At 46.5% G+C, this 14682-nt stretch overlaps 1 protein-coding gene across 1 annotated transcript in view; it reads right to left on the minus strand.

Annotated features, from left to right (window-relative positions):
* Positions 1 to 14682, minus strand: part of WNT5B (Wnt family member 5B) — a 124635-nt gene that overhangs the window by 19182 nt on the left and 90771 nt on the right. Inside the window, exons 2-3 of the mRNA XM_048500216.1 lie at positions 3206 to 3345; positions 1991 to 2238 (exon numbers count right to left, since the gene is read on the minus strand). Coding sequence (XP_048356173.1) covers positions 1991 to 2238; positions 3206 to 3336 — 379 coding nt within the window. The 5' untranslated portion in view covers positions 3337 to 3345. The remainder of the gene's footprint in view (positions 1 to 1990; positions 2239 to 3205; positions 3346 to 14682) is intronic.

Consider the following 14682-nt stretch of genomic DNA (forward strand, 5'->3'; position numbering starts at 1 on the left):
GGCAAAGCGCACTGTTTTATGCAAATATATGTTACACAACCCCATCACTGTTTTTGTAAACAGAAAAGCCATTCCTGGGATGTCTCTGTGTGTGTGATTATTAGCATTATAACAGCAGTGGGTGTGTGCTTAGCTTTCCCCATTTCTCACCTCCCCACCCCCAGAGATTCAAACAAGTGATTGCCCTTGAAACAGATGCTGACAATGGATGAGGGACCAAAGAACACAAGGGAAGCCCTGCTGGATGAGACCAATTGTCCATGTCCTCCAGCATCATGTTGTACACTACGGCCAATCAGATGCCTCTGGAAGACCTCCCTACCCTTGCTTCTAGCACCTGGTATTCAGTCTGTAAACATGTAGGGCCCATTTAGCCATTATGGCTAACAGCCAGTGATAGATCTGCCCTCCATGACTGTAATCGTCTATTAAAACCATGTTACCAGCCATCACTACAATCTGTGGCAGTGAGTTTTTGCAGGTAATTAACACACTGTGTGAAAAACCTGGAATCCCCTCCCATGAAGCCTTTTACACTTAATAACGTGGCTTAGCAACAACCAGAGCTAACCTGAGAATCTGTTTTTTCAGTGCCTATGCTAAATCCTGGTACATAATGCTGGTAAATACTAAAAAGTGAAGGGCTAGGAATTCCACTGCAGTCTTGATTACTGCCATATCTCAGTTTAAATATTAATTATAGCCCTCTTCAGGCATTATGACTTAGTGTAGGGAGAACACACTACATGTGATCAGCCCAATTCGTGCAATTGCCATTTTGTCTGTAATGGACAACACACACAATACAAGGATGAAAATATGTACTTTGCCCCCTTCAGACAAAAAAGCAATTGCATGTATTGGGACAATTATGGGGAGTGCATTCTCCCTGCAAGTGCAAAATGCCTCCAAGGGGGTTATGGCTGATAAGCATTAAAATATAAAATACGTAGGAAAGCAAGCAATGCATCACCACAGCTGCTTCAAGCTCTCAGAATACAGTTCTCAGAATACAGTTTCCTGCATGGTGACCATTTCTATGCAGGAAAACTGCCTCTATATTTTAAAATGCGCATATGTCTATTTTGCCATATAGTCATGCAACATGATGCCCCAATTGGTAGCTGTTCCATGAGGGTACAAGGCATGTGTATTTGATACATGTTATGGCATATGTGGTTTTCCAGCCTGGCAGGTTAATGTTTCCTCACTTGAATTTTGCAAACACAATCAATTAATTGTCACTAGACCAGTTCCAAACATGCAAGCTTTGGGGTTACACAAAGCTGTGCATCAGGCAGAATGCAGCAATTTGATACAGTCAAGGAGTGAGTGAGGAACACAAGAGTTACGAATGCAAATAGTTTAGTCACATCAGACAAGACAATCCCTATCGGAAAACTTTTCACACTTCTAATGCAGGATACATTGACAAGCAGGGGCTTACAGACAGTGGCAATGACTCATAGTCTCTATTCAGCCCTTTTGTCCTTTGTCTTCAGCCAGGTGGTGAGCTGTGATTCCAGGTACAACAGTTCATAGGTGTTCCACAGACTTTCAGATAAAGACTGAGACTACAGAGAGGGCTGTCGTGGTTTGGGATCTGGTAGAGATTCTTTCTGTCTGGCATTGCGGAATTAGGGACTGGCTAACCTTTGAAAGTAGCTTTTAGAATTGTAATTCCTCCCCTTGATTCTCCTTACTCAAAGCCTTATCTCTCTTGGGTTTACTTTCAAAACACCTGTTTTCCCTTGATTTTCTTGAAGGCATCCCTGTTTGTCCGTCTATTGGGATGCACTGTGAACACCACTGTTGCAATCTGTACTATGTTCCCCCTGCTTACCATTTCCCAGCCCCTCCCCACCATAGTCATCCCTATTGTTCTTATGTTCTGGCTTGTGCAGCCCTCTTTTCACCTAGGTTTTTCTCTGAACACCTCCCTGTGCACAAGAGCCACACACCCACCACCCCACCCTCTCCCTTTGCATACCTATGCTCATAACCCTGCCAAAGACAGATGTGTTGTCCACCGTACTGCAATTCCACCGCCTCTGCCGGAACTGATACTGGCACTCTTTGATAGCATTCTTGGCACCTTCCCCAATGTACACCATGTGCTCCTGGTAGAGCTGGCACAACTTTCTCTGGCCCGGGGAGAGTCCCGGCAACTGGCTGCAGACAGGCTGGGCTCCGATGATGTACATTTCTGGTCTCTGGATTGGATTCATAGCCAAGGACCTGCGGTGAGAGAGGGGGGAAAAAGCATTGGGGGAGAGGAAACCAAAAGAGGATCCAATTTCTGAGGGTCTCTCTGTCCTTTCTGGTGGTGAACCCAAGGGGGTCCCAATTAGTTTTTGAGACTCTTGCGTATATTAGCCGAACAGAGAACAGACTGGTCTAGAGAGAAACTGCCTGGAGAAACTATTTAAAAGCTCTGTGGATCAAAGAGGAAAGAAGCTGAGAGTTCCTTAATTAGGGGCAGGGAACCAAAAGCAGTTAATTAGTTAGCCTTTTCTCAGCAGCAGCCTCCTCCACCAGATACACAGACAAATACAGGGACTCTTCTGGAATTAATTACACCAAGAGAGAGACAGTTTCCTATGAACTGTCAGGAAGTGAAACACCCCCCCCCCCCCAATTAGGGATACTCATGATAGGGGGGGGGGGCTTATTGCCCAGGCTCTGGGCTCTCGCCGATGTCCCAGTGGACAAATCAGGGTGGCAGGCGCTGCTCAGAACTCAGAAGATCTCTGTCCAAACTCTTTGGTCCCGAAACATCAGAACTGGTATCCTGGCATCCTTCTCCCTTTAATCTGCGAGCAGATCCCACTGATTCCCAAGGGGGTGCCTTCTAGGCAAGGCGCCGCTTGGGACTCGCGGGTCAGACAGACCTCCAAGTCAAGGAAGCAGGGAGGGAAAAGGGAAGGAGGACTCGATCTTCTGGGGAGGACCAAGTGTTAACTTTCGTTTCCCTCACCCCCCCCCCCCCACCCCCAACCCCCGTCCCGCCTGCCCAACTTTCCAGGTATCCTTTCTCGAAGGGAAGGTGTGCAGTTTCGGTTCAGCCCGCGGACGCCAGTTCTGGCCCCGGTGCGCTCCAGGCGCGGGGAAGGAGCCCCCCCCCCCCCACGCCACCCGTGGTGCCTGTGGGGTCCCCCCTTGGCCCCGCACCTCCGGAGGACAAAGAGCCCGCCAGGCGACTCACCACCAGGAGCTGGCCTCGGCCAGGAGCTGCGTGCAGCCGCAGAGGAGAGCCAAGCCGAGCAGCAGCCGCGTCCCGGGCATGGTGCGCTTCCCGCGGCTCCCGCGCCTCTGCACGGCCGGGCTGGGACTCATCGCGCTGCCCTGCAAGACAAGAGCGGGAGGGAGGGAGGGGGAGCCAGTCAGGCCGGCAGCTTCAGGGGGGAGGCGGAGGCGACCGGGCGGGGGAGCCAGGCGAGGAGGGGGAGCCGCGGCGGGGAAAGCCAGTGGAGCGCCCTCCTCTCCTCTCCTCTCCTCCTCTCCCTGGCCGCTCGCTCGCTCGGTGCCTGCCTTCCCCTGAGTGACCTGCTGGCCTTTGAGGAAGGTCCGCGGGTTTCTGATTGGCTCGCCTACAGTGAGGTCACACACACACACACACACACACACACACAGAGTCAGACCCCATCCTAAATCTTCCCAGACGGGACACCCGGAGATTTTTTTTGGGGGGGGGGGAGCACTGGGTTCCTCAGGACCTGCCTCTGCCTGCAAGCCATCCAAGGGCAGATCTAGGTGGGCACTTTCCCCTGCTATGCCTTTTTGAGTGTTAGGCCCCTTCCGCACACGCAAAATAATGCGTTTTCAAACCACTTTCACAACTGTTTGCAAGTGAATTTTGCTATTCCGCACAGCTTCAAAGAGCACTGAAAGCAGTTTGAAAGTGCATGATTTTGCATGTGCGGAATGAGCCTTAGGTGGCTGTGATCAGTAGAGGGATGGAAAACACCCTGTACATGGTCAGAAGCACTCTCATCACTAAGGGAGTATTCATTTTCCCCTCTTTTTTGCCATCAAGCCACCACTGCCTTATGGTGGTCCTGCAGGGATTTCAAGGCCAGAGATGGTTGGCCATTGCCTGGTATTCCTAGGAAGCGTCCCATTCAAATACTTGCCAGGGTGAAGGCTGAGAATGTGTGAATGGCCCAAGGTCACCCAACAAGTTTACACGGTGGTGTGGGGATTACCAGATCCCAGTCCAACACTTTAACCTCTTGGAAATCCTAAGCAAGTCTATTCAGAAGTTACTCATGTGCTCCCAGGAAAGAGTTCTTGAGATTGCATGAGGTAGATGAAGAGAGATCTGGATTAAGGAGTTCTTCACAGTGCGTTCATGGGTAGAGAGACCAGTCATAAAGTATGCCATGCTTCAAAGGGAGAGTAGAAAACGAGGTGACAGAGTGGCATTAACTACAGTGGGGCAAGCAGGGAAGGTAGCAAGATGTAGTGTAGCCCAATCTCATCATACCTTGGAAGCTAAGCTAGGACGGTATTTGGATGGGAGACCACCAAGGAAGACTCTGCAGAGGAAGGCAATGACAAACCACCTCTATTTTTCATTTGCTTTGAAAATCGCTTGCTGGGGTCACCATAACTCAGTTGCAACTGGACGGCACTTAGGCATGTACAACAGAGCAAAGTGTGATGAATAAAAAGATTAAAAGGTCTTGAAAAGTGTGGCACATACTTTGTGTATGGGGTTGGAGCGAGCTTTCAAGAGGCCCAGAATTCTTTGTGCTACAGATGCTCAAAACCTATGGCTTTTGAGTTATCCAGAACTGATCATCTTTCTGTATTTCTTCTGTGGGGCCACAATTAGCTCCTCCAAATTTGTATTTTTTCCAAGCTAAGAAGGAAAAGAGCAATGAAAGAGTTCCTCATGTGAGAGGGACCAGCTGGCAGCAGGAGGAAAGGGGTGAGCAGTCCTGTCATTGCTCTTTTTGCGCTGCAATTGCTGTGCCACCGTCACAAATCCTTCTGGTGACCAGAACTATGTTTAATACAGTCCCAGAGTTTAGGATGCTCGTCTGATTCTGTATTCCCCATATTTTCAAAACCTTTCCTCTGGTTAGGACTTTGCTTCCTGCACATCATTGCTATCCATACCACAGAGTTAGGGACTGTCATGGAAAACAAACTCTGGGGTCAGCCCTGATTCAGCATAAATGGTTAACAGGGGTGGTGGCATGACTGCCAGGCAGCACAAGCGATCACTTGCTACAGCAAGGTGTTTAGGGTTACCGATGTAGCGCTGTGAGATCTAGCAGCTGCACCCTTTGATCCCTTGTGATCCTGGGGTACAACATCATGTTTTCTGTAGCAGCACATGATGTGGGAGATGTGCGCCAGCAGCCTCTGTGGGACAATGCACCTCTCATATCATGCACCACAGTTGCTTGGAGTGGCAAAGTGTGGAGAAGAAAAGGGAGATGAGAGCTCTTCTAAAAAGAGCAGGAAAGCCCACCCTTTTCCTTTCGCAGCTAATCATCAACCCCATCCCAAAAACACTCAGGGAGAGGGAGACTGGAGAGGATATCATCTTTCCAAACCAGATCTCTCCACATTTTGCTCAGCAATTTCCAAATACTTAACTCAAAGTGTTAATTTGAACTGGGATCAATCCTGGAAACTATTCCCAATGTTTAGGTAATTGGATCTAGGATGCGTACAGGCAAAAGGAACAGCAGCAGGCACCCGAGCATCTGCAGAGTGCTCCCCTCGCTCCCCATCACTGAACATGCTGAGCTGGACCAGCTGAGATTACGGAGTAAGGATTCCACATGGCCTCCCAGGAAGAACCTTCCTGTCACCGTTTACGCATTAACTGGAGGAGGAAGGGGAGTATACTGGATTTCATGGTTTATTTTCTGCTTTGTTCCATACCAGAACACTCTTGCCAGGGATGCTGAAGAGCAATTTGCTGCCGTTATATTTAGTCATCTGTGTGTTATCTACCATTCTTTCTGGAAGAAATAGGCTATTGGGCACATCTTAAAAATTACCCACTCTCAGAGTCGCATTCAAATTTTTTGCTAAGTTATTCACAGCCAGAAGCATTAGGATGTGGTGTTTTCTGGGCTGTATGGCCGTGTTCCAGTAGTATTTTCTCCTGATGTTTTGTCTGTATCTGTGGCTGTCAGCCACAAAATGTCAGGAGAAAATACTACTGGAACATAGACATACAACTGGGAAACACAACATCCTAGTTACTCCATTTTTTCTCAGAAATACCTCTGAGTTTGTATGTTCAAGTAGACAAAAGCACAGGGTAGGTCTTTTCTGCCACAAATAGGCATCCATAAAGCAAAAACAAAAAACAAACAAAAACAAAAAGCAGACACCTAGGAATGACTGGGAATGATTCATGGTGGTAAAAAAAAGGCCTGTGAATTTACTAGCTTCAGCAACTTGATGGCACTTTACACACACAAACAGTTATCATGGGTTCTTATGTCATTCCCAAGACACTTTAACACATGGCATAAATCAAACATATTTTATTGGCTCAACTAATAGATAGGTGTAGTAGGACTAGTATGAAACCTTTCAAGAGTCACAGACCTCAAGTTAGTGAAACAAAATGCACCCTTTGGTAAGAGTGATGTAGTGGACACAGTGTTGGAAAGTTGAATTCAAATTGTCTTCAATTAAGAAACTTTGGAGGGGCAGTCACTACATTCCAACTTGAAAGCAAGAAGTAACTGCCATTGCTCTTCAGAAATATGCAAGTTTGAATCTTGGTTCTTAGAGGAAGGGGCTGGAAGATATTACCTGCAAAGGTGTCTGTAACTAATATTCTAATATTCAGAATCAAAAGAAAGGAAAGACTTGTTCACGAGGTGAACAGACATGCATTGCAGGACGTGGCCATGTTAGTTCTCCCAGTGGGTGTATGCTGGGCTTCAAGAGTGGTTTTGTTTGTCTGAAACATTTTTAAAATATTTTTATGCTACCTTTCCACCCAACTGAGCACCCTCAAAGTGGCAAACAACCAAAATAATTAAAACCAGTTGTATAAACACATGCATGTTAAATGATTTTGAACAGTAATTTAACAAACACGGGAGGAGAGTCAGCGAGGGAATGTCAAACAGAACAGGTAAATCTTCACCCATTGGTGAAAGATAATGTTAAAAGGTGTCAGATGAATCTCCCTGGGGAGATAATTCCATGGTTTAAATTCACTAAGACATCCTTGAATGGAATCTCTCTACTCACCTCAAGCCTACAGACCTGGAGGGCTACAATGCATCACACCCACTCCGTACTTCTTGCACATTCCTTACATACAACAACCTAACCATGCTCTCAGGTACACATCCCTACCCTGGGAAGAGCATGGGAGATGAAGGTTTGCATAACAATTGCCTGGAAACATATCATAAATGTGTGGGGACTGCGAAAGGACTTTCTTTCTTTCTTTCTTTCTTTCTTTCTTTCTTTCTTTCTTTCTTTCTTTCTTTCCTTCCTTCTTTCTTTCTTTTCTTTTCTTTTCTTTTCTTTCTTTCTCTCATATCCTGTCTTTCCAGTGGTGACTCAAAGTGACTTACAGCTTCCATCTCTCCTCCATTTTATCCTCACCACAATCCTGTAAGATAGTTTAAGCTTGAGAGTGTGTCACTATTCCAAGCTCACTGAGCAAGTGTCCGTGGCAGAGTGGGGATTCAAACATAGGTCTCCCTGATGATAGCCCAGCATTCTAACCACTACACCACCTTTCCCTTTACTTTACTATTAAAGGGTGAGGGCATGTCTCTTACTGCCCGAGCACATGATTTCCACTTAGGAGGACATTTAGTGAAGGAGGATCCCAAGTATATATGTTTTAATTGAATAATTTTAATGGCCTATACACTGATGTTCATGACATTGAACCCCACTCGACAGGGCCAATGGTCTCATTCAGTATAAGGAAGAGTCTTATACTCGTAGATGACGATTCAAGAGATAACTAATCCATCAAATGAAACTATGCACCTTTCCTTAATTCAATCAAAGAGTTGACATCAAAACCTTTATCCTCAACCCCATCAGGGGGCGCCCTACTCTAATCCTGGGTCTTGAGAAGAGGGGTTTACAGGCAGGTGTGCCAAGTGGAGTCCAGCCAGGGCAGATCAAAGGAAGAAACCATCATCCTTTGTCATGCAAAGCCTTCCCGGAAATGACCTAACCCTCAATGGCAGGACACTAACAATTCCCCACCCCCAGCACCTCCTAAAAAGAAACCTTCTCTTCAAAAGGACACTCTGTAAAAGCCTCAGGGTCCCCTCTCCATAACCCTCAGGGTAGAAGCCCTGTGCATGCGAGGGGCTGTAGGGAAAGCAGCCAAGATGGAGCAGAGATAGGAGTGGCACCAACAGAGCCTAATGGCTTTATGGAGGGGGTGTACTGGCTCAGGGGAAAGGAAAACTTCAAAGACTCCTCTTGTCCAGACAACAGATCCTCAACCCACAGGCACTGCATGACCAAAGACCCTGCTGCCCCACTTCCTAATGATTGCTGCGACTCTCCAAACCGGCACAGACCAGTCTTTGCTTTCTAAAATGAGAGGTTCTGGAACTCAAAACCTGCCTGGGGGCCACAGCATCTGACTTGGAAGCCCTTTCCCCTATCTAAGGTGGGTGGGGAACCACTGTGTTTGTTTGGGTGGTACTGCACTTTGCATATGCTCAAGAATGTTCTCTTGTTCAAGATCCAGGAAGCACATTCTGTTGTTTTGACTTAGCAATGGTTCTGTTCACGCCTGAGTCTTCATTTCCTGATTATTTGCTTGTGTTGAATGAGCCATCATATACCAAACACAAACTTCCCTATCATTTCACTTGACTTCAGACATAACACTCTTTCATGGAGCCTGGAGTCAATCCCATGCATTTGGAATGCTGATGGAGCTGCATTTGTGAAGCTGGGTGAGTTCGGGCTGGGAGTCATCCCCACCAAAAGGAAAACGCACAGCTCTAAAAGTAACTTGGGACTCACCTCCTAGCCAAATGTGTGAACTTGTCCTGCTGAAAAGAATCGAACTGGAACTCAGCTTGGTGAGTGAGAAAGATCTGTTGGTGAAGCTTGAGGACTCATTCACACATGCAAGTCACCACTGCAGCTGAGACATACAGGTGTGAAGGAGGCCTGTATCTTATTCTAAACCAGGGGTAGGGAACCTGCGGCTCTCCAGATGTTCAGGAACTACAATTCCCATCAGCTTCTGTCAGCATGGCCAATTGGCCATGCTGGTAGGGGCTGATGGGAATTGTAGTTCCTGAACATCTGGAGAGCCGCAGGTTCCCTACCCCTGTTCTAAACAGAAGTGCAGATCAGCTTCCAGAGTCTTTGCAGGGAATCCCTCCCGGCCCCCTCTTCTGGTGGAGTCTTGCTTGCTGCTGAAGACAATCAGAGACCCAGGCTTTGCACACAGGAACATTTTAAAGAGTAATGTCCTACTCCAGACTTTAGGGACTAATGGAACAAAGTTGTTGTTTTTTTTAAAAAAAATTATTAGCTATTATATCTGACTCTTACTTCAAGGAAGAGTCCTCTCCATCAAGGTAGTACATATACTCACTTCTGCACAAGCACCAACATCCCATGCACACTCCCTTTCACCTTTACAAATCTGTAAAGTTAGGTGGCAATACAATCACTGCACTCCATGGGAGCTGGAAAGGATTTGAATTTGAGACTCGTTGATGTAGGTCCAGCTCTCTGATACCAAAGTGTTGGTCTACCCTGAATTCTGAAATCTTGCATACACTATCTATCTACTGCAGTTCAATCTTGTTATTCCTCCCAGGAACTCAGCAAAGCTCACATGGCTCTCCCGTCCTGCATTTCACCCTCTCTACCACCTCTGTGTGGTAGGTTAAGCTAAGAAAGTGTCACTGGAACAAGGCCTCCCAGTGATCATCAATAACCAAGCAAGAATTTGAACCTGAGCCTCCCAGTCTTCTTCCTAATCTAATACCTTTGACCATTACAGTATACTCTTTCAATGCTTTGAAATTACAGGAAGAAGAAGAAGAGTTTGGATTTATATCCCCCCTTTCTCTCCTGTAGGAGACTCAAAGGGGCTTACAATCTCCTTGCCCTTCCCCCCTCACAACAAACGCCCTGTGAGGTGGGTGGGGCTGAGAGAGCTCCGAGAAGCTGTGACTAGCCCGAGGTCACCCAGCTGGCGTGTGTGGGAGTGCACAGGCTAATCTGAATTCCCCAGATAAGCCTCCACAGCTCAGGTGGTAGAGATGGGAATCAAACCCGGTTCCTCTAGATTAGAATGAACCTGCTCTTAACCACTACGCCACTGCTGCTCCTGTGCAGCCCTGTTAGGTTCTTTAACCCAGGGAACCCCAAACGTATTACTAAAATAAACGGTCAGAGAATAATGCTGCCACTTCGGTCTAGCTGGGCTGAGGTGTCAACGGATGGTCCTCTCTGTCAAGCTTAATTGGGAGAGGAGAGCAGTTCACAGGTTCAGAGGAGAGTTGCTTTTAAACATGACTTAATTAGTGCACACTGATCATACACAATACATTTGCGCAAGTACAGACAGCCACATGGATACTTCAGGTTTGTAGTGAACTTATTTCCATGACCAATCAGTATGCATTAAAGCAAGCTGAACTAAGAGAGGGAAAAATGAAGTGTATCCAGTTTGAAACAAACTCCAAAAAAGGCAATCTGTACAGGCCCTTTTAGCATGGAAACATTTTCAGTTGGTTTGGTGGCAATCGAAGGTAGGCAGGGATCTGGATTTTTCACTAGCCCGTCTCCAGCCCTGCTATCTCTAGTTAAGAAAAGAACACAATAGGGTCCTTGTGTACTTTATCCATAGTAACTACTACCCCTTGGGTCTGGTTCAAAATCACAAATGTGGATTAGAATCCTTGCTGGGGTACAATATTGAACAATCACTAAAGGGCCGCCCGAAAAATCCCTGATTGTGATTCTGCAGGAGGGTGTTGTTAAAAAATGTTGCTGCTTAAATCATATTGAGTCTTTAGCTGAAATATCTCTCACTAAGAAGCACAGAGCAGCTATTGTATTCCTAACGACAGCCCTATGAGGCAGTGGTTTGCCTATGGCTACTCTTGGTAGCTCTACAGCCCAATGAGGATTTAGCCATCCTGCCACTGCAGTGTTCTGGCTCACTCCAAGGCAGGCAGCAGAATGAAATGGGAGAATCTAGGCAGGATGGAGTGTACCAATTCAAATGGGGAAGGGTGTGTGTGATTTTTCCCCCTGAATATCAACTTTAAAAAATATTCCTGCAAGTCAAAAAGCTAGAGAAAGGTTCCAGCCTAGCCCTCTTTCTGTTGTGTTGGCTTCCTACTTGAAGATATCATCTGTGGGTACTATAGATGCAAATTATGGAAGAAAATGGATAGGGACCGGTAAAAAATAAGAAGTTCTCAAAGGCCTGACTTGCTTTCTGCAGAAGAAGATGTCAGTCTAAAAACAGCCTCTTGTCCAGTTCTTCCAGCTGTGAAAGCCTTTACTATGTGCAGCAATACTAAGTTGGTTTATTTATTTCATTTATACCCCACTCTGAGAGCAGCAGTGGCGTAGGAGGTTAAGAGCTCATGTACCTAATCTGGAGGAACCGGGTTTGATTCCCAGCTCTGCCGCCTGAGCTGTGGAGGCTTATCTGGGGAATTCAGATTAGCCTGTACACTCCCACACACGCCAGCTGGGTGACCTCGGGCTAGTCACAGCTTCTCGGAGCTCTCTCAGCCCCAACTACCTCACAGGGTGTTTGTTGTGAGGGGGGAAGGGCAAGGAGGTTGTAAGCCCCTTTGAGTCTCCTGCAGGAGAGAAAGGGGGGATATAAATCCAAACTCTTCTTCTCCTTCTCCTTCTCCTCCTCCTCCTCCCCCTCCCCCCCAACCGGGATCCGGACCAGCTTACATCCTTCTCCTCTACTTCATTGTATCCTCACAACATTACTGTGGGGTAGGTTAGGCTGAGAATGTATGACTCACTCAAGCTGAACCCATCCAGCTTTTCTGCAGAGAGGGCTCCTCCGATCACACCAAAAGGCTATGCTGGCGAATTACTGGACTTGCATCAGTAAAAACCATAAGGGATGAGGGCTATAGGAGGGAGGAGAATTCAGCACACTTGAACAAAAAAAAGCTGCTGGGATCCAACACATTGTCTCCTGGTACAGTAGAGTTGCCAACTTCCAACTGGAGCCAGGACATCTCCTGGTATTGCAACTGATTTCTAGGCAACAGGAATCAGTTTCCCTGGGGTAGTTGGCTGCTTTAGAGAGCGGACTTCATGGCTTCACACCTCGCAGAGGTCCCTCCATTCTCCAGAACCCACCCTCCCCAGGTTCCACCCCCCAAATTCCTAAGCATTTCCATACCTAGTTGGCAACACTATGGTGGCATGAAGTTCCAGGGTTTTTTCACACATTAACTACAGTGGACTGTTTGCAAATTATCAGTCTTGTAAAGTATGGAGATGTTGGTATGTAAAAGTTGATGTTCAAGCCTGTTACCACCATCTTCAGGAACATGGATGCAGGAGGAAGCATCCCACACACTTCTGCAGGAATTCTAAGAGCAAGCAAGCATCGCAATAAACATTGTAAAAAGCCTCCTAGTGATACCACATTTGTCATACCCTTGAAGTTACTATATTCCCTGCAGCAAGTTGTTTAATGTCCACTATTGCCCTAAATCCTCTGCCAAAACCCAACCAATTCATGTCATGTACCCAACATGCCCTTTACCTCTTCTCCATGTCAGCCCTTTCACAGTGGACGTTCTATGGCTGCTTACTCCAAGCTTCTTGAGGAGGAGAATTCTGACTCACAAAAGCTTAAAATGCCACTGGACTAACATTTAACACTGACGCAACAGCCTACTAACATAGTTACCCCTCTGGAATTACAGACTGAATAGTCACCACCAGCCTTGTTTAGCTACAGGGATCTGTGCATTTGGCCTACAGACTTACAACCTGGGCACAACCAACAGTTGATAGCAGTCAGCATGTGAAAACAATGGTTTGATCAAAAATATAAGTGAGGAATAAGTACACATGGTCTGGTGCATGTAATACATCAATGGCTTCCTCTGCTGTCTTGATATAACATCCCTGTTTCTTTTGACTGGCTACAGGCTGGCCACCGCGCACTTAAACATACATCCACAGAAGAAATCAACACGCACACTCCTCACCCCTCCCTTGTTGAGCCTTTACAATCTCAAGCTGGCTGAGTTTTCTTCCTCACCCTACCCTACCTCTTGGTCAGCAACCAATTTATTTGCATTCCAAGTAACAGAAGAAACCGCCTTTCACTGATAACCTCGTAAATACCAGCAGGGACCATCAATCACCAAGCTCACAGGCCACTGAAGCTTTATTTAAAAAAAAAATCAAATTCCTGCAGGCCACTATGGTCAAGCTGCTGTATTTGTTTGCACCAGGGGTTTGCTTCATCCACAGGCTCCGATGTGCTGTACCTGGTGGCCTGTTACACCTGGCAGGCAGATGTGAGCCTTGCCAGCACCAGCAAGACCCGGGACAAAAAAACGCCTTGTACAATCCAGCCAGCTTTCTGAAGGAAGGCCAAGCACAGTATTCAAGCACAGCAGGATACGCATGAAAAGAAACAGGGCTACATTATTCATGTCTTGTTTATAATGTATCTCTTCCATCCTCCACTCGGACTCATGATGAACTTGGTCGCTAAGGTGCTGATGGTCTATTTCTGCTGTTTTTTTAAAAAAACGTGATGAGTAGAATGGAAAATTCTGTCTGCCTGTCTAGGGAGGGAAGATGTTATATGTGGAGGGATGCTTTTTTCCATGATAGATGTTGAATCTGTATAGAGGTGGTGTCACTGAAAAAAACTGCCTGACTGTCAGCCCCCCCACCCCCCCAGCCCAGATATAGGCATCTGCATCTTGCACATCACATGTAGACAAGGGTGGGTGAGATTCGGGCTACTGTACATAAGGGAGCTTTCTTCAGGCATAGGAAAGAGCCTGGGGAACCTGCCAGCCATTCATTCTGCAGCAGAGATCTTCTGAAGTGGGTGTAACTGCTTGAGGACCTCAGCCTAAAATGACACACATCATTCTCCAGGTCATGAAAAGGTTAGTTTCTCCAAGAGCAGCAATCTGCGCTAGAAGAATTAAAGGAGTTGAGTAAAGACACTTCTATGCAAGTCAGTTTAACAATCCTTGGCTGATTCCGCATGGGCCAAAAACAGCGGTGTGAAAACGGTGTGAAAACAGTATAAAATCCTTTTACACCGTTTTCACACCGTTTTCATACTGCTGTTTTTTGGCTCATGCGGAATCAGCCCTTGACACAGAAAAGCTCCTCTTGTTTGCTGACCCCAAAGCTTCTGTCCTTCGACCACTTAGGAATAAACGACACTGAATTCGATGGCATTTCCATCGGAGGAAAAATGTACATGATCATGTTATGGGCCCGGATGTGCCAGCCTGTAAGTATTAAGACTGGGTTGCACCAATGATAAGCTAAGCATTTTGACATGGATCCCAAATGCTTTAATCTCCATTGTGTCAGATTCCAACTTCAACCAAGGTTCTTCCTGACTTGAAGACAAACACTTATAAGTGGTCTATAATACGACCACGTGAAAATAATTTGCTATATTTGGGCATATAAACCCGCCTCCTAATTTTC

This window comes from Sphaerodactylus townsendi, linkage group LG06 (assembly GCF_021028975.2).
Source record: "Sphaerodactylus townsendi isolate TG3544 linkage group LG06, MPM_Stown_v2.3, whole genome shotgun sequence".
In the NCBI taxonomy this organism is placed as follows: domain Eukaryota; kingdom Metazoa; phylum Chordata; class Lepidosauria; order Squamata; family Sphaerodactylidae; genus Sphaerodactylus; species Sphaerodactylus townsendi.